This window comes from Pelecanus crispus, chromosome 8 (assembly GCF_030463565.1).
Source record: "Pelecanus crispus isolate bPelCri1 chromosome 8, bPelCri1.pri, whole genome shotgun sequence".
Classification (NCBI taxonomy): Eukaryota; Metazoa; Chordata; class Aves; order Pelecaniformes; family Pelecanidae; genus Pelecanus; species Pelecanus crispus.
In genome coordinates, this window is record NC_134650.1 from 24,917,555 (window position 1) to 24,936,357 (window position 18,803).

Here is an 18,803-nt window from a genome sequence, read left to right on the forward strand (position 1 = left end):
TGAGTGCAGAATCTGGCCTGTTTCCACATGGAGATAGAGCAGTTCTGGCCTGAAATGCTGTCTGAGGAAATGTCACAGAAAGCATGACGCAGGACTGGGACAACCTCCCGCACTGGCTGATGTGCAGGAGGCTCCTCTGGAAAGCACGGATTTGCAGACATTGCAGTGGTTTCTGACCTAATGAGGCAGCAGCCTCTGGCACCAGTGCATCCCTGTTAGTGCTGCATCAGCACATGGCAGAAACATAGACCTCTGAGCACATGGCTGCAGCCAGCTGCAGCCTGGGTGGGTGGCATCAGAGGGCTGAGAATTGGCTTGGTGGAGGGTAGGACATGCTCACTGCCATTGTGTGACCAAAACACCCTTCCCTTCCACTCCCATCAAAGGTGTTTGCCTTTACCTTGGCCACAGAGGTACAGGAAAGGGCCTGGCCATGTCTTGGAAGACCCTAGTCAGGAAATGGCTTGGGAGTGACAGGAGCTGCTTTCCGGTACTCATCCTTAGTGCTACCCAAAAACGCAGGTCCACAGACACAGGGCTAAGCTGTGAGCATTTATCACTTGTGCTTTAATGGAGCTGTTGGCATTAATAGTCATGCAGGATTTCCAATGTGTACCTGCCGATGCGCACAGGCTGCTCCAAGCAGCACCAGGATTGGGATGGATGGATGTCACCTGCTGGGGCAAGTGAAGCTTGGGAACTTGGGAGCAAGATTGGAGCTAAGGGAAGCAGCAAAGGGGAGCAAACACTGTCTGGACACTCCGGTCTTGTAAAACCAGCTCAGAGAGAAACAGAAGCCCCTAGGAAGAAACAGCAGAGCCCAAACTGAGAAATGCTCCATGAGCAAAGTGCGTTGTTGGAAATATAAAACCAAAGCATCCTGATGGTTGTGAATCGCAGGGGGAGTATTGGGACATCTTAAAAATGTACCCACCTAAGTTCGAAGTGTTCAGTAGACGTAGTACTAGCCATTTCATTAGCTACAGTGGACTGGTCATGGCTGTATAGCCTTGAATGGTCTTGGCTTCAGTAATGTGCTTTGCTGAGCAAATGAGGAAACGGCAGAGAGTCAGTACTTGTGTCACTGCTGCCCAGTGAGACCTTCAGGGCTGGTGGAAGCCCTGGCACTCGGTAGCTCAGGGCCCTGCCCAAGCTGGGGCTTCACCGCATTGAGGATTTCCCTGCTGGCCAGGATCTATTCAGGAGGGTGTCCAGCGCTGTGGCCACACCACACCCACCTGCCCTGCAGCCTGAGCCACCAGGACACCCTCATTATGCCCTTCTGGGCTGGGACAGCGGCCTGACAGAGGCCGGCCCTGACAGGGATCCCCTCCCAGGCACCTGGCCCACCGGTGGGCGGGAAACCCCAAAGCCGGTTGCGGCCGGCGCTTTGGCAACCAGCACCGCCGCCGGGTCCGAGAGGCAGAGCCAGGGAGGGCGGGCGGGCAATGGCGTGTGCCTCAGCCCTCAGCAGGGCCGTGCCCGCCGCCGCTCAACGCCGGTGGCCAGGCACAAGAGCCCGGCAGGACAGTACCGACCAGTGCCTGCCCCGCAGGGCCGCACCGCAGACATCCGGAGAGGGCCTCGCCCTCCACGCCCGCCCCCGGCCCTCTCCCGTCCCTCCGCTCCGGCCCCGCCCATCCCCGTTGCCATGGCAGCACGCGCTCACACAACACCTCGTCCCTCAGTGGCAGCCGGAAGTAGATCCGACCGCAGCCTGGAGGCGCGGAAAGTAGTTCCCTGGTGGTGGTGGCGGCGGCGGCGGCGCCGCGACCCGGAAGCGTGGGGCAGAGGTACGGGAGGAGCGGAGGGATCTGCGGGACTCGCTGTGTCCTAGCGCAGAGCGGCGGCCCCGGCCCCGGCCCCGGCCCCGGCAGAGCGGCGCCCGGCCCGGCCCGGCCCGCCGCGGCCTCGGCATGTTCAAGAACACGTTCCAGAGCGGGTTCCTTTCGGTGCTGTACAGCATTGGCAGCAAGCCTCTCCAGATCTGGGACAAGAAGGTGAGACGGAGCCAGGGGAGCAGAGCGGCCGCTCGCCTCAGCCTCCTGGGGCTGCGCGGGGCCGCCTCCGTCCCGGCGTGGCGAGACGAGGGCCCGCGGCCTACCAGGAAGCAGCCGGTAGGGCCTGGGCATCTGTGGGGCTGCTCTTGTCACACCGCCGGTGCCTGAGCTGCCCGTGGCAGGTTACCGGCACCCCTCCAGGTTGTTTTTGGGTTTGTTTTGGGGTTTTTTTTTTTTTTGAGGGAAATATGTTCTTATAAAAGTATCTTCTTTTCTGTGTTTGCTGAGCAGCAGAGCCCCCTGGGCAGGGGAGCCGGCCAGCCCGATGTCAGGAGATGCAGGACTGCAAGAGGCTACAAAAAATGTCAAATGCTGGAAATAAGCAGCAGAAAACAAACCGACCTTTCGCCACATATGGCAGCTTCCCCACAGTAGCTGGATGTAACTGAGATAGGGGTCTTCTCTTGCATGTGACCAATTTTTTAAACAGGCTTGCTAAAGGTATTTAAAGGTAGGCTGTGTGGCAGCTTTTAGGGTGTACAGGAAGTCATGAAGGTTTCATCTGTTTGTTTTTCCTTCGTGTTTCTAGAGTCGTTCTGTTGAGGGTTCCCAGCGTTCTCCTGGGTATCTTGCATCAGGGAGCCCTTATCAGGAAGTTTGGAGGTGTTGAGACCTGTTGCTTCCTCCTGTTTACAAACGGGAGTTTGTTGCTACCTAAAAGTGTAATGTTGCTACCTAAAAGTGATTCTGCAAAATGCTTGTTATACTCGCTGAGAGCAGGCTCCCCTCTTTGAGGTTATGACGTGTATTCAGTTACTTGTGCTTGAAACTAACCTGAATTTCTTGTGGTTTCAGCAGGAATGAAAGCCTTCAAGGCAGTTCAGCAGACAGCAGTGTTGTTTGACCTCAGTGGGCTCACGTGAGCATTTACAAGTCGTGGGATGGGGGACGGGCAGTGCACACCCATCCCATTTCTCATCAATGGGAATGCACCCATGCAGCTCTGCGAAGAACTGGATTGCCTCGCATAGCTTGGCTGTGTGCATGTGCCTGCATTAGGGGTTTTGCACAAATATTCATCACTTTAAAAAAGGATCGGCAGCTTATTTGGATGGTGGAGGACAAGATGCATTAAAGACTCTTAGACAAAGGGAGGTAGCATGCCTCCAGAGTGGATAAAGCCATGAACAGTCTGGGCTGGTGCTGCTTGGAGGCAGAGGTTGGACTGGAGACCTCCTGAGGTACCTTCCAATGTGAACCATCCTGTGCATGGTGATACCATTGCAATCGTGCAGCTTGTGGGGTGGCCAGCAGGAACTCCACTTGCAGGGTGGACATAAGCAGTGGTCCATTCGGGTGCAATAGTCGCTGGATTGGCCAGAAAAGACTGATGAAAAATTAGCACTGCTGTTCCCAAGAACAGCAGCTGGGTGTGCAGGCTGTTTCCATCGCCTGCTGTAGGGCTTGTACGTGGTTGGGCTCCTCTGGCGCTGCCCGGTGGCAGCAGCCCTGCATAAGGACCCTGCGTGAGCAGCAGGGCTGTGTGCGGGTGCTCTTTCTCGCTTAGAGGTCTGTCTGTCCTGAGGAAGCATGGCCCACTTGGGTGAGCTTGTTGTGAGGACTGCCCTGCTCACAAAGGTGTGGCATTGAAACCAGAGTGGGTTTTCTGACTTCTTTTCCTGTGGATATCAGCATCGCTCACTCTTTCACCTTGCTTTTCCATTTAAAAAGTTGGGGTGGTGGGTTTGCTGATCTGACACCCTTGGTGTGTTTGCAGCAGCAGGAGGCAAAGGGTGGCACTTCGAACATCTCACTGCCTTGGAGCTGAGAAAGAGGAGTCCCTAAGGTTTTTACTCCACCGCACATGGGTGTCATCTCCCCTGTTCAACCCCTTCAGAAAAATCCTGCTCATGCTGCTGACTTGCGTGTTGGGCGGTGCAAAGGCTGTGTGAACTTAGAGCGTGGGGGAAGTGCCACTGATGGTTTGGGTGCTGATGGCCTGCTGCAAGCAGAGAGGCTGGTGCTAAGTTGCTGATGAAGCCTCTCTGGCTCAATGCAAGAACCTGCCAGGCCTGCAGCAGAGGGGCAGGCTGGCTTCTGGCTTGGGCAGCACATTCAAGAAGTGAGTAAATGTCCAGAAACGGTGAAGGATTTTTCCAGTGGGTTTAGTTATTTATTTATGGGAAAATACTGATCTGTCCAAACCCAGACATTCCAGGAATGTTCCAGCTCTGGCATTGCCGCAGGAGGGGGCTAGGGTTGGGGTTTCTGGAAGCAGGGAAAGCAACCAAAACTTTGCAATAAGTGATCGCTGCTCTCTTCAGGGTGCATGAAATGCATATGTAGTTTTGGTGAGAATTGGAAATAAGGGATTTGATGTTCTGCTATGTCCTAGGTGAATGCCCTGATTACTGGATTCATTGTCCTAATGTGAACTGTCTTATCTTTGGAAAAAGTACCAGCAGATAGTGATTTTTTTTTTTTTTTTTTGGTAGATCTTAAGGAATCTCAAGCTTTTGTGACATGGGGAAAACCATTTCTTGTTTGGCCCTAGTAGGATGCTTGTGCTGATGGAGACAGTGTGAAGTAGAGGCTTCTTCATGTGATGTAGGTGTAGAAATGGGGTACTGGAAGACTTTCCTTGTTGTGAGCATTTGTAACCTCCCTCTAAGTAGTAGGATATAGTCCTTCCCTTCTCTCCCTTCTCCCTCAAGGGCTGTGGGTAAGCTCTGGGCAGGCATTGGCAGCAAACCCTGCCAAGCCCAATCTGTCCTGGCCAGCAGCATACTGTCCCGGGGGACTCTGGGAGGACTGATGTGTCCAGGCCTTGGGAAGAGCATGGTGATTGTCCCACCGTCCCTGCAGGCAGAGGTTCCTCCTTCAGCCTTGTCCACAGAGAGCTGGTAACTGCTGGGCTGTGCTTGCTTCTCCTGCCTTCCAGTGCATGTGCCTGGTTTGGAGACCTGTTTGCAAGGTGTTTTCTGTTTGCCTTCCAGCACTTCATTGTTCAGAGTTCTCTGTTTATTCCTGCAGCATCCTGCCACCATGGTCCCCCTGCCACTGCATGGATACATGCTGACCAGTCTCCAGGGGACTCACTGATGCTTTTCTGCAGATTAAATGGGAATGGTTTGATGAAACTTGTCAAACCTATCAATCCTCTCGCTAATTTCTCCATATTCCTTCTGCTGGCGTGTTGATGTGGAATATCGTTAGCAATTTCAAATGCTGTTGGGAGGACGCGAGGTCAGCTAGCATTCAGTACCTGTCTGAATGTCAAATGTGTCCTCTGCCACCAGGTTGCAGATAACAATTTCCCTGATGAACGTGGCCAGGATCAAGTCCCTGTGAACGCTGTGGTGGGGTCCTCTCTTGCAGTCCTTCTCTGACTCATTAGTCTGGGGACCCTCCTTTGCTTCTCTCGCACAGCATCCTTGTCCGGGTTGCCCCAGATCTCTGCATCTCAAATACAGCAGTCCTGTGCTGCTCACTCCTCCTCCCCAAACCTGTGTGCACCAGACACTACAGCAGATCCAGGTAGCTTCTGCTTTTGCCTCTTGTTTTGCCCCCTCTCCCTTCCTGGGGGAGGGAGGTGGCACAAGGGCCTCGTGCCTGTTCTGGACCCACCACTAGCTTTGAGAAGTGCTGGCCTGTCCTGAGGTGAGGGTGTACCCGTGCCTATGGTAGTCTGGGTGATGGTACCGGCCTTGTTTCAGCTTGCTGTTGCTGGCACAAGCCCATCACCTAATGACGGGTTGGCTGGCAACGATGCAGGAGCAAGCCTCCAGAGGTCGGCCTCGGACCATGGCATCCCATCCGCCAGTGGGTGAGCGCCTGGGCCTGAGGAGGATTGCTCCTTGCTGCTTTTCCTCTGGTCTTTGTTATGTTTGACTAGTGTTGCTAGCAGCAACAGCAGCATCAAGAAATATATATGTTCAGACACAACTATCTGTGAAGCTGCTGCTCCCTCCAGACCTTGTGAGACTTGAGGACTGCATCTACAAAAAAAGCTTTTTCAGTTTGTCTTTAGACAGCAGGTAACTCCCCAGTTATCCTGATTCAGAGGATATTAGGCATTTGAAAAACTTTTATTTTTTAAGAGTGCTATTACCCTTTTTTCCAGCTTCAAAAATCCAACTTCTTAGGCTTAAGATGGCTAGAAAATATTGGCCAAGTAGAAATGTGGAGTGTTTTGTTTAGATTTCTAAAATTCTCTGAAGCCTTCTCTTTCTGAGCTTCCATGAGGGAGGGGAAAGCCCCTGAAGACTGGGAGCTCTTGCTGAGTAGCCAGTGCAAGCACAGCAGGACCATCTCTCCTGCCCTGTGCTGCACAGAGCTGGTGGCTGTGCTTTATGGAGCCAGAGGTTGCTTCTTGGGCTGTGCAAGCCCATTGGGAAGGGACCGCCAGAGCTGGTGGAGGAAGAGTAGTGCTCCTCTGGCTGTGACCAAAATGTGTCCTCCATCAGGGAGGTGCTCCCTGAGGCAGGCAGGAGCTCAGCCTCTGGCAGGGAGCTGGGCTCTGGAGTGAGCCGAGGGGTCAAGTTGGGGCATTTGGCACTACCACGTCACAGAGGGCAGCACTTTGAGCCGCCATTGGTGGTGAGCACTCCTGAATGCAGCCTTATCTTACCAAAATGGTGAGACTGCTTGGACTTCTGATCCAGCTGGTGCTGGATGTCATGATTGGAATATCTGTGTGTCTGTACTACCAGCACTGGCTGCAAGCACATGCAGACAGGCTGGCTTTTGTGTGGAAGGGTGCCTGTGCAGCCTGTCTCCCTGCAGCTCACAAAAACTTATACTGAGCTAGGTAGGACTGGGAAGAAGGGCTGTGCCGCAGTCTGGCCCTGTTTTGTACTTATGTCCTCTCTTCTCTGCTGTCTTTCATTCTGGTTTTGGCAATGCTGAGGAAGAAGAGTTGCTTGTCATTGTCCCTGTAATCTGGGGAAGGAAGGCCTTCACAGGCTAAGGAAGGAACCTGGTTGCAGATGGAAACTCTGCTGACTAATTGGTTTAAAGCATGCTTAGCTGTTTTCTCTGTTACTGTCCTCTCCAGAGAAGCCCAAACCTGAACCTTCTCCCCTCTGTGGAGCCATAAGCTACCCTTGGTGAAAGCTGTCTTATGTGGTGTGGAGGCAGGCTTTGTTGTGCTCTACTGTCACCTGCTTAGGCAGGATTGTTTCCCGCTGTTAAGTCTACATGCTGTATCGCTGTGGCTTCCAGGATTTAATTTCCCATATGCCAATTGCTGCTTCAAATACAGAGAGGCACATCTTGTGCAGTTGGTTTCTCCTGAACAAAACTATAAATCCACTGGAGTTGCATTTGATGCAAAGGAGAAATACAGTTATCTTGTAAGGATCCTCTCTCTGAGTTTAATGTTTTCTGGAAGTATCTGTGCGGGCTTGAAGCAGAGTTAAGAGCAGCCTGCCAGGGTGAGCTGCACTCTCATGCTTATCAGCAGCAGCTGGGTGATCCAGGCTGAGGTTTCGTGAAACTGCTTAGTGCAGAGACAGGCCAGGGGGGTGGGCTGCTCCCAGAGCTTATCTCTTTCTTCCAGCAAATGTGTGCAACATCACCCAGGTACATCCCTCTGAAGAAATGAACTCTGAAGATGAACTGCTAAAGCTGTAAATTACTTTGTAGCTCATGACTGGAACCATCCCATTAGAAGCTTAATGTATCCTATATATTAGCAGCGGTGATAGGTGCTAGAGAAACTAATTCATGGAGCCGGAAGGAGCATTGCAATTCACTGATCTGGCATTGGGGAAGAGGAGAGGGTTTAATTTGCAAAAGTGCCTTTTAAATGGAGATAAATTTGATGGGAAGTGAGCTGCTTCATTAAAAAAAATAAATCCTTAGACCTTGGGATTCAGCCATGTTGCTTGTGGAGAAAAATGAATTTGTGTTGGCTCCTGGTTCCAGCCCTGGCTTCCCTGAGCTCTGTGGGGAGCTGACTGCATCTGAATAGCCAAATCCCTGCGCTCCTCAGCAGAGCAGATGATGGCTCTGCACTTGCATGTGCTGCAATTATGAAGAATTTTAACCAAGCTCTCATCTAGTCCTGCTCTTCCACATAGGCAGTCAGCCATGCCAAGCAACAGAGACTAAGACGCCTTGGTGACCGGTGGCTGGCTGGTGGCTCGCTTTGCTTGCCTCTGTATTGCTTGTACTTGTTTTTACCCCTTATTCCGCTTAGTTTGATCGTGCTCTGACACTTCTTTCTTTGTTTATTTGGGCCTCTAACATGAGGCCTGAGTCACTTGTGTTCACTGTAGCCTATTTTGATAGATCGAAGTCCTGCACTCGGTGTCTGTGCAGCATGCTGGGCCATAAACTCTTGCTTGGAGTCCTGGCACTCTGGGGCGGTGATCAAAGCCTTGGAAACAGAGATGCACAGGACAATAGGAGCCAAGTGAATGTAGATGGGTCCTTCTGGGATCTTTTTTCCCCCTCTCAATGGAGCTGTGGGAGCCTCTTGTTTCCCTCTCAAGTAACATCTGTGCTGTCTGCCCCACTTTTCTTCCAGGTGCGCAATGGCCACATCAAGCGAATCACTGACAATGACATTCAGTCACTGGTGCTGGAGATCGAAGGAACTAATGTGAGGTAGGAGAAGGCATCTTCTTTTGCCCTAGTGTGCACTGGGGGCTTGGCCCTGGAGCAGAGTGAAAGATGTTGGTGCCCAGCAGACATCTCCTTCAGACTCTACGGCAATCTCTTTGTCAATAAATTGAAGAATATGATCTGGGGTCAGATCACTGATACCCCTCTGTGGCACTGTACGGTGCTTTTCCCTGGGCATGCTTGTAGAGCCCTCTGTCATCCTCAATAGGGCTAAGGGATGAAAAATAAAAATAACGTCCCATTATTTTTCCATCACCTGGGGAAAAAAGCTGTATTTGATACTCGGTCCCCAGTCAGTACTGCCAGTTACTGAGAAAGCAGCACTGCCTTCTGCATCTTTTATTGTCTTAGGCCTGCTCTGCTGCTCTTCCCACATGACAGCTGCTCTCCCAACAGCAGGAAGATCAAAGGGAGATTTATGAGGGGAATTGCTTATGGTGCTTCACTTAGCAACCTTGTCTCCATCGACTGGGGAGAGAAACACCAGCTCCATGCCATGAGTGGGTTCAGAGTCTCCAAGGCTTCTCCAGGGGTGATTCAGAGCAGGGCGCTCCTTATAAGGGCAGCAGAGGCTCCTCTCCTGCAGCCAGGCTAAGCCAATGCTTCTCTTCCTCCCAAGATGTGTTGATGCAGAACTTGCCAGGCATGACGTGTACTTCTAGGTCTCATGACCTCTGTTTTCCCAGCCATATAGAGCACACAGGGCCTCTGCTGTGCTCTTGAGGGCTCTACCTGTTCAGTCAAGGGTAGGAGGAGGTTGTGTTAAGAAACAGTGCTGACATGGCCTTGAAACTGGGGAGATGAAGCTGTCCAGGAAGGACTTTTATGCCCTGGATGAGAAAGGTGGGATTTGAAATGCGTTCTTTGGGCCTTTTATCTTGTTCTCCCTACAGCTACCTCTGAAACTCTCCCTCCTGTTGCAGGAAGCTCTGGTTGTTGTTGAGATCTTGTGATCACAGCTGTCTTTTTCTGCCTGTCCTCCAAGACTGCATTAGGTCAAGGGAGAGTTGGGACTTGGGCTGTGTGCTTTGTGCCGTGTGAGATCCTAAAGCATTTTTCTGTCCCTCTCAGTACCACGTACATCACATGCCCTGCTGACCCAAAAAAGACCCTGGGCATCAAACTACCTTTCCTAGTGATGATCATCAAGAACCTGAAGAAATACTTCACTTTTGAAGTGCAGGTGAGGAGCATGCAGTGGGGAGGCTGCTCCAGGGACCAGTGAGGAAGGTGCCAGGGAGCCCGCAGTCTTATGTTGGAGCTTGTCCTGGGCAGCATGTGGTCCCCAAAACAGTTTTGCTTTCTTGGCCCTGTCATGTGTCAGGTCTTCTATGGGGGCATCAGTCAGCTCACAAACGCATTGTTGCTATTCCTGAAAATGGGTGTGTTTCCTGTGTTAAAAATACTTCTGCTGTGAAATGGAGGGGTGGGAGTAGGAGAGCCCTCTCCGAGACAGGTAAAGCCTGAGTCCAGAACACCTGCTGTCTTGGGGAGCTGGGGGGCCCTGATGCCTGGGTCAGCAGCCTTCCTTCCTTGCCCCAGGTGCTGGATGATAAGAATGTACGCCGGCGTTTCCGGGCGAGTAACTACCAGAGCACGACTCGGGTGAAGCCCTTCATCTGCACCATGCCCATGCGGCTGGACGATGGCTGGAACCAAATCCAGTTCAACCTGTCAGACTTCACGCGCCGGGCTTATGGGACAAATTACATCGAGACCCTGAGAGTTCAGGTGAGAAGCAGGCATGTCCTGCCCACAGAAACCTATGGTTGGTAGTCTTCCTGCAGGCTGGGACAGCCTTGCTGTAGGTTGGGAATCCACGTTTAGCCCTGACTGGTTCCTTTGCCAGTCCTGCTCTTTGCAGAGCACTGCAGGAGGGGAGCAAAGGCCTGACTGAGGCAGCAGAGGTCTTGGTGCTGCCTCACTTCACTGGACTAAATTGGTATGGGCTAGACTACTAGCCCATTTCCATCTTGTTTTTCTTGCTGACTATTGGTTAGGGTGAGAATTGCAGCCCACCTGAAGTTCTCTGCAGCGTGCCATGCATCCTGCTGGATGGAGGTCTGCTGGGAATTAGCTGTGTGCTGCCTTACTGTCCAGACGCGCCAGACACTGACTGGCCAAGTGGGAGCTTGGCTGGTAAAGACCCAGGGTGTCATGGTCCATACATATCCCTGGTCAAGCTTGTTTCCTAGTGCAGGTGGAGTGACCCTGCCTTCACAAAGCCCCTTGAACCAGAGCTGATGCAGCATTTGTTCTTGCTGCGGACATGAAACTTCCTCCATAGGGATTCATGTTTGCTGCGTCCAGTGACATGCGTTATTTTGAGGAATGCCTCTGTGCGGAGCATGCCTGTTCCTTAGTATGATGGGACTGCTGCAGTTTCTTGTGGAGTTGCTGAGATGAGCAGGCAGTCAGTGGAAAAGTCTGCCTTCTCACATACCCATGAGGGAGACTGGAGCTACTCCTTTGCTGCCAGCTGATAGTGGAGGCAGCACAGACTAGACAGTCTCATTCCTGACCTCAGGGAGGCCTTGAAGAGGGAATGTTAAAAATGCAGCAAGCTGAGGCTGAGAGTGTTCTGGCAAATGCTGATACCAGTGGAGAAGCAGAGGTGGGTTCACAGTAAAGAACCCTCTAAGCAACTAAGGCACATCTCAGTTTGCAGAGATGCCAGAGCTTGGCCAAATCCTTTGAGCCAGCTTGCATCACTGGAGAGAGCATCTAACACAAAGCAGAGGGCATGGGCCAATGTCTCTTCTCTGATGCTCTGTCAGATTCAGAGAGAGGCAGCGAGGTCTCTTCTCCAACTGCTGAGCCAAGGAATCCAGGCTGCTGCATGACAGAAAAGCTGGACATGGAAAGAGAATATGGAAAATGGACTGACTCTCTTTTGACTCTCAGATCCACGCCAACTGTCGCATCCGACGGGTGTACTTCTCTGACCGGCTCTACTCAGAGGATGAGCTCCCAGCTGAGTTCAAGCTGTATCTGCCCGTCCAGAACAAGGCCAAGGTGAGCTAGCCGTGGGCAAGGAGGGTGGGAGCAGCAGCTGGGCCAGGCTAGCGTTCCTCTTCCTGCTGCTTTCACAATCCAGAGTTTCTTCTAGCAGCAGAGCTCTTAGCAGCTCTGGCTGTCAGCCAGGGAGCACCCTCACTGTTGCCAGGGTGAGCAGTCTGTTGGGGGTGCCTTGTGCATTGGCAAGAAAGCTACTGAGCATGGAAGTCGTCGTTCCCATCTAGGAGTAGGGTGAGCTGTGCAGCTGCTCCCCATGTCCTTCCTGTTTGTGTTGAAGGACTCTGGGCAGGGTGGCAGCCTCCTGGCATCTCTCCAGAGCTTTCACCCATGACTCAGCACGGTGGTTTTGCTCTTCAGAGCTAGCTGCAGCTCCACACTTGTCTTCCAGGAGAGATGCTGTTTGTGTCCCTCTGGCCCAAATTTACCCCTCTCTGATCTTTTCCGGGCCCAGTGCAGATGGTGGTGCTATGAGGTGGGAAGGTGACAGGCAAGGTTGTGGCTGCCTAGCAGGAGGAGATGCCAAGATCTGCTCTTAGGGTGACGGGAGCAGAGTCCCTGGCATATTGGCAGCAGTCTTAAGGCTTCTGAGGAAGCACCTTCTTTGCCAGGGCCAGCCTGTCCCAGTGCAGATGCTTCTTTTAGCAGGGGCAAAATTTCAAGGAGCTGAGGGAGGATGGTGGGTGCTGATCTTAGTGGGAGGCAGAAGGCAGTGCTAACAGTAGGTAACACCTCTGGGGAACCTGTCATTGCCTTCTGGGCTGTAGCAGCCTCCCAGGGTGTCTGGGGAATGCTTGGAGCCCTCCCAGTACAGTTGTCTTGGTGCTGCTGAGTCTAATAAGTGTCTCCTTTCTTCTCCCTGCTCTGTCCAGCAATAACACCATGTTGGGAAGAGATGCGAAAAATGTCTGGGGTCAGTAGGAAAACAAAAGCAGGTGGAAGAGAAGGCCCTGCTGAGACCAAGTTTTAGATCAGCTCACCTTGCCTAGGGTAACTTTGATTCATCTGGTATCCCTCTTCTGGACAGGACACAATTAACCATGTAACAGGTCTGGGACTATGTTGTTGGTGCATGAGTTGTACAGAATCAGTTTTCCTAGCTGTTCCTAAAGTGCTGAGCTTGAACACTGCAAGTGGCCTGATAGGTGCTCTTGTGTTGTACAGAGTTGCTCAAAGTGGCCACTGTGCCTCCAAAGAGGGGATTCAGCAGGAATTACGGGGTTAAGTGTGCCCTCTTAAAGATACCAATTTTATTTTTTCTTTCCTTGTTTTTCATCTCTTATTTTATATATGCTCTAAATATGGATGTAATACTCTTGGAAAATTATTAAACATTTGACTCTGTAAGTCTGCTTCTGGCTTCTTCCTCCTTTGATGGATCCTTTAATTTGCACATGTTAGTGCTTCAGAAAGTGCTGAAGAATTTCTTTAGGAGCCCAGAAGTTAGAATTTGCCTCTGAATTTGACTTTTGATTGGCAGCCTCACTATTTAAGGGATAGCACAGACGTGAACAACAGCAATCTGGATAGAGGAAAAATAGTCAAGTTTCCATAAAGGAGACAGGATCTGTCTCCAGTCTATAAGGTTTGTGGTACTCTACCTGTGACAAAAACTCATGCTATTCACTTTTAGTACATGAAAATGGGTTTTTCATTCCCTTCTTGAAGCTGTTTTCCCAGCAGTGACAAATTGGTCTTACCTGCCTGCTAGGGCACATCTGTGTTCACTGTGTAGTTAAACAACTTGCTCCAGCTCTCAACCAAGCCTTTAGCAGCTACTTATAGCAAGAGGCACACAATAGCCGCCCAGCTGCCAAATTGTCCCTTTCCCCAGGGATCAAAGGGGAGGTTTAGCAAAGCAGTGTAACAGGAGCGGAAGTCTTTTCCTGTGCTGAAGCTGCCCTTCCCTGCCTCAAACCAATCTGCCTTTGTTGTGGAAAGGCTTGTGGACGGGAGGCTGCAGACCTTTGCCAGTAACAGAGAGTCTGGAGTAGCTGATACCTTTCCTCCCTGGGGCCAAGTCCCCCACAGCTACTCGGGTGGGTTAGTACCTAAGGCAGGTACTGATCCTTCCCTGGTGTTGGGCTGTGCAGTGAATTGGGAAGACTTCACTTTCATTATTGTTCCATAAAACAAAGCTGGTCTCTCCCAGGAGGAGAGCCTGTTGGGGAACATCTGCCCCAGATTCTGGGTTTAATCCTGATCACTGACTCTCCACCTGGTTTAAAGGTTTGGCATGTCTGTGCACCCTCATGGTCAGCAGCTCCTCTGTATGGACCCTACTTTACCTCTGGCCAGCTTTCAGGACACCTATAATGCAGCTGCCTTATTTGTACCTTTAAAGCTAGTGGGCCTTGAACATGCTGCCATGTGGTGCTGGACTGCACCTGCAGAAGGCTTCTGGAGAAGACCTTTCCAATTTTTATAGCAGCTGAATAGCTTGGTAGCTCTGAGCCAAGGCAAGGAAGCCCACATGGGAAGGCACCGTCCATCTTGCTTTGACATCTGTCAAGGCTTGGCTGGACTTGAGATTTGTTAAGTGGAATTGCATTGTATTGTGTGCCTTAATAAAGTCCATGACGAGTCTTTCCTGCCATGTTTGCAAAGCTTGCCAGGGCTGGGGGAGCTCCTGAGGGAATCCATCAAACCCCAGCAGGGTAAACCATGCATCCTTTCCCACAAGCCTTTGCTCATGAGCCTGTGTTTTTGGCAGTCATTGGCGGCCAAGCACTCACCAGGAGCTGCTGCCTTTCCTTGCCCTGCTGGGTCCCATGCTGGAGTTGTCCCTTGTCCTTGAGGAGTCAGGTTTGCTCTGAGTGAGTGACCTTAATGCGTTAAGAGGGGCTGGGCTCCCCAGGGCCATGAGCTGGCTGCCAGTTCCTGCCTGACCTCTAGGACCTGTGCCAGTGGATTTGCTGGAATAAGCTCCCAGTCGCAAACCCTTACATCCATGTGGACCCTCTGTGTATTTTTTTAATATGAAACAAAATACTGAATCTTCCTGTTTACGTGCTGCACAAAGTGGAGCATTATCAGATACTGGTTCTTTCCTTTAGGGCCTGATGGTGGTGGATTTACACAGTGTTCTTCAAAAATCTTCCTCTTCTAATCCCCCTTTCCCATCCAAACTTTAACCATCTTGCTGAAGGTGAGTGAAGTTTGGATGCTCTCCCTGCAGGAGAAGAGGATGCTGCTGGCAGATAGACCAAAATGTCCCAGGCATCCTGTCAGCAGTCATTTCCTACAGTAAATGTGCACCAGCAAAACTCCTGCGATAAAGTGCTCAGCTTCTTACTGCTTTGGTTATGGCTCTTGACGTGGCTCGGACACAACGTCCTCCTACATGGAGAGAGTGGAGGAAGGCAGGAAGAATGTGGATGCAGAGATGAGAGTCTGCCCTGAGGACGGTTACCACCTGTGTGTTCCCAGGACAGCCCCAGGATGGTGTGAGGGGTAAGCAGAGGGGGAGTCCTGGTTCAGCGCAGGCAGCCTGTGGAGAATAGGTCTTAAATAGGTCTTAAATATCTCCTCGTTCATCCTTCTGTGGGTGGCCTGCTCCTTCCTTCCTGCTTAAGTCCTTATTGCAGTTCATGTCTAGTGGGAGAGAAAGGAATCTTTCTTCGCAGGGAGCCCTGGATTCAACCCAGGGCAGAGCGGGACCTGCCTGAAGATGAGTTTTCCTTGCCTCTGCTGGCTTTTCACCTTCCTTTTCCACTGGCTGTGGCAAGGTCCTGCACTTGGGTGCTTTGATCAGGACCTAAGTGCTCAGAGCCTGTTTTCTACATCAAAGGCAAAGTTTCCCTTTGAAATCTTGGCCACTGAAGGATGTTGAGTGCATGGGCTGCAGCACCTTGGAGTAAGGGACGGGAGAGCAACCCTCCCCAGGTTGGGCCAGGGAGCAGACATGCTCGGACCAAGCTGGAGCAGCTGGCAGTCACTGTGTGGTGTGAGCGAAGGCTGGGACATCCCTTGGCTCCCGTCACTTTGCCTGGGCAGGCGGCAGGGGAAGCAGACAACAAGATTTTCTTGGAAAGCTTTCTGTCCATTTGCTCTGCTGCTGGGGCAGAAGCAGTCCAGGTGAGAGTCTGGCCCTGTGGAGTGGCAGGACACTGGTGCAGGCTTCTGTCCTTGTCTGTGTCTTTGTCTCCTTCCTATAAGTGGATCCTGACACAAGGCACAGAGCTCTGATCATGGAGGTGATATGCAGGAATCAAAAAAATCGGTGCCAAACTCTGGTCCTTGCCCTCTCTGCCTCCAGTTCTGGATCTCCCTGGATGTCTTGGGCCAAATGTTGTCATCTTTGTGGATGGATTACACCTCTAGGGTGATGCTAATCCTCTGCAACTGCTGTCTAGTGTGGGGAGGACAGTGCTGGAGGCAAGATTTGAGTTTTGCCATTGGCAACCCCCCAGGAAAAATGAGTGACCGTACTGGGGACTTTGGCCACTTCTGCACACAGGGAGAGTTGATCTTCCAGCCCTGTTGGCGCCTGTGGGAATGGTGAGAGCTTCCCCTGGCAGGCTGCAAAATGGGACCACCCAAGCAAGATTTTATTTGGATGACAGGGTGGCTGTGTGCCCTGAGAGCTACCCTGGGATGTGATGAGGAAAGCCTTGGAGCCACTAGAGGCGAGAAGACGATGGATGCTAAGTTGTGCTGAAAGCAGACCATCTGCTCTACTGTCACCTCGTATGTTGCCCCTGTGGCCCCAGAAATTACTTTCTTCCCCATGAGATGAATGGTCTGGCACCACAGGGAGGGAGCGGAGTTGGTGGCTGCAGGGTGGGTGTGAGGGTAGCATGAGCAGCACACACGTATGCCAAGCTCAGTGTGGTGCATCTCACCCACAGCAGGGCTGTGCTGGCACTGACCCCTGCCCAGACAGCACCCAGAGCCTCTGTCCTGCCTGCAGTGTGCACAGGCAGCAGGTTGAACACCTCCCAGGGCCCTGCAGCTCTTCCCTCCGCCCCAGCATTTTTTCCTCCAGCCTTGAGGCTGGCTGGTTGCTGCTCGGCATATCCTGGCCCCAGTTCTTCCTCTGCTGATCCTGGCTTCCTCTCTGCTTTCCGGCTCTTCTCCTCAGTGGTGCACAGGGGATCATGCCCTGGCTTGCAGAGGAAGCGGAGGAAGCACAGTTTCTCCTGTGATGGTGCCAAGCAGGCAGAGAAAGCCCCTGCCATCCCTGGTCACCAGGGACACCATCAACACTCCAGCAGTGTGTGGAGCCCCATCCCGCAGCAGCCAGCACTGCCCTGGCACAGCAGGGCCTGGAGGATGCTGAACTCGTGGGGTCTTTTCCAGGTCAGGCTTCTCCAGCCTATTTCTGGGAAGCTGGGAGTTGCCTGGTGGGGGTGGATCCTGGCAGAGCTGCCTGGTGCCTGCCAGGGCCAGGCTGAGCAGAACTTGCGCTCCCCTGAGCCACCAAAAGCCCTGTCCCTTGCAGCAGGCACATCCCTGCCCTTCCTAGGGTCTTTCATCTGTGGGTGGCCAGACATTGAGCCAACCCTGCTGTGGGCATGAAGGGCAGAGCGGGACCCTCCAGCAAAGAGCCCTGCTGAAATGCTGGGCTTTGTCTGATGGGGTCCCTTGCTTCTGTCCATGAGTGTTTCCAGATGGCCCCAGGCTCCTGGCACCAGCTCTGCTGCAGCATCCGGGGAGAAGCGGGAGAGGGTGGGACGTGATGTCCCAGCTCACTGAACCTGGGTAGCCTGGGCCTCTGCTCCCAGCGCTGCTAATTCCCCCTGGGCAATTGTCCCACCCTGAATCAGCAAGGAGCCCCTGCCATGGCAGGGCACCCCGGGAAGAGGCTGCTGCAAGCCTCTGGCCCTGGGCATTGTTGGCTGGCTCAGCTGGCCTTTCCTGTGAGCCAGGCATCTCTCCACGTACCAGGCTTTGGGGTCCCCACCCCTGCATCCCACTGAGCCCTCAGCACCCCCAGGAGAGAGGGGAAACACAGCTGACGTGGGAAATAACTCTGTTGTCGGAAATGCATCTACCATGTGAAGCGCATCTAGTGTGGGAAATGCATCTGCCGTGGGAAATGCATCTGTGCCTGTCTCTGAAGCTGCCTTTGTGGGGGTGGAGAGCGGCAAATCCCAGCCACACTTTCCTCTTGCCTTGTCTTTTGGCCAGGTTCATGCCTTTTGATAGCTCCCTGTGCCATTTTGGCCCTGGTTTGGGGCAGGCTGGGGTGCTGGGCTGCCCTGCAGCAGGGCTCCTGATCCAGCAGAGCTGTGGGTCCTCCCACAGAGGACCCATGCAAGCACAAATCTGGGTGAAATGATCAAAAACAAACTGAAAGGAGTTAAAAGCCAAGGAATGTGACCCAGCACGGCCTGGCTGATGGAATACAACAGCTCGGAGCCACTTGAAGAGGTTGTTGGGTTTCTCACACACACACACTTCTTCAGGGTTTTTCTGTCCCCCAATTTTGGCTTCTTGCTTGGCTGCAGTGATATGCTGAGTCTAAACCAAGTGTGTTTCCCAGGGAATCAGATAATGGCTGGGAATCGTTGCCCAGCGTGGGCAGGGATGGAGGCCAGGGCAGGAGACAGGTGGCCCAGGCCATGGGGTCCCCCCCACCCCCAGCACTGGCAGCCCCAGGAAAGCGGGACAAGAGCCAGCATCAGTCCTTCCCTTTTAAAGCAATTAGTGGCAGACAAGTGGTGGGGCAGCTAGGGGTAATTTAGTGCCAGGAAGTGCCTGCAGATGAGTCTTGGGCACTTAGCCAGCAGCTCTGGGTCCTGGGGAGGGGGAAAGATGGCGGAGGGGGGGGGCACGCACAAAGGTTTCATCTCCACCCATGAAGGGGGGATCCCCTCCCGCCAGGGCTGGCAGAGTGGGGATGGGGGCAGAGGGACAGCTGGAGCCCCAAGGAGCAGGAAGCAGGTCGGGGCAGGTTAACACTCCCTGCACCAAGGCCTGTGTCAGAGCCACCAGCCCTGTGGGGAAACAGGGCATGCATGCTGTCTGGGTGCTGGTCCCGTGAGTCCAGTCCCACAGAGAGACACCCCCTTGCCCCCGCAACTCCATAGGGTCATCTCCACAGGGATGGGTCAGATCCACACAATCCCCTGCCCCGCATGGCCTGCCTCCCCACCAGTGTATTAACTGTGCCAGGCCTCTGCTGTGCACCCTGAGGCTGCCCAGGCTGCACCT

The 18,803-nt window shown here is 52.8% G+C and overlaps 1 protein-coding gene across 2 annotated transcripts; it reads left to right on the plus strand.

Moving 5' to 3' along the window:
- The first annotated feature begins 1,901 nt into the window (after positions 1 to 1,901).
- On the plus strand, positions 1,902 to 14,903 carry CFAP20 (cilia and flagella associated protein 20). 2 transcript variants are annotated; one of them, XM_075715420.1, is made up of 6 exons: positions 1,902 to 2,000; positions 8,533 to 8,612; positions 9,702 to 9,813; positions 10,173 to 10,361; positions 11,535 to 11,645; positions 14,794 to 14,903. In XM_075715420.1, the coding sequence occupies exons 1-6, from the start codon at positions 1,917 to 1,919 to the stop codon at positions 14,893 to 14,895; spliced, it is 678 nt and encodes a 225-aa protein (XP_075571535.1). In that variant the 5' UTR covers positions 1,902 to 1,916; the 3' UTR covers positions 14,896 to 14,903. The 2 variants fall into 2 exon arrangements, with proteins under 2 accessions (XP_075571535.1, XP_075571536.1); XM_075715421.1 differs by lacking the exon at positions 14,794 to 14,903 and adding an exon at positions 12,518 to 12,977.
- The last annotated feature ends 3,900 nt before the right edge of the window (positions 14,904 to 18,803 follow it).

Coding starts and splice junctions, on each gene's coding strand:
- CFAP20 (XM_075715420.1), top strand. CDS start 1,917: ATGTTCAAGAACACGTTCCAGAGCGGGTTCCTTTCGGTGCTGTACAGC. Junction 2,001..8,532: donor TCCAGATCTGGGACAAGAAG/GTGAGACGGAGC, acceptor CTTTTCTTCCAG/GTGCGCAATGGCCACATCAA. Junction 11,646..14,793: donor CCGTCCAGAACAAGGCCAAG/GTGAGCTAGCCG, acceptor ATCTTGCTGAAG/GTGAGTGAAGTTTGGATGCT.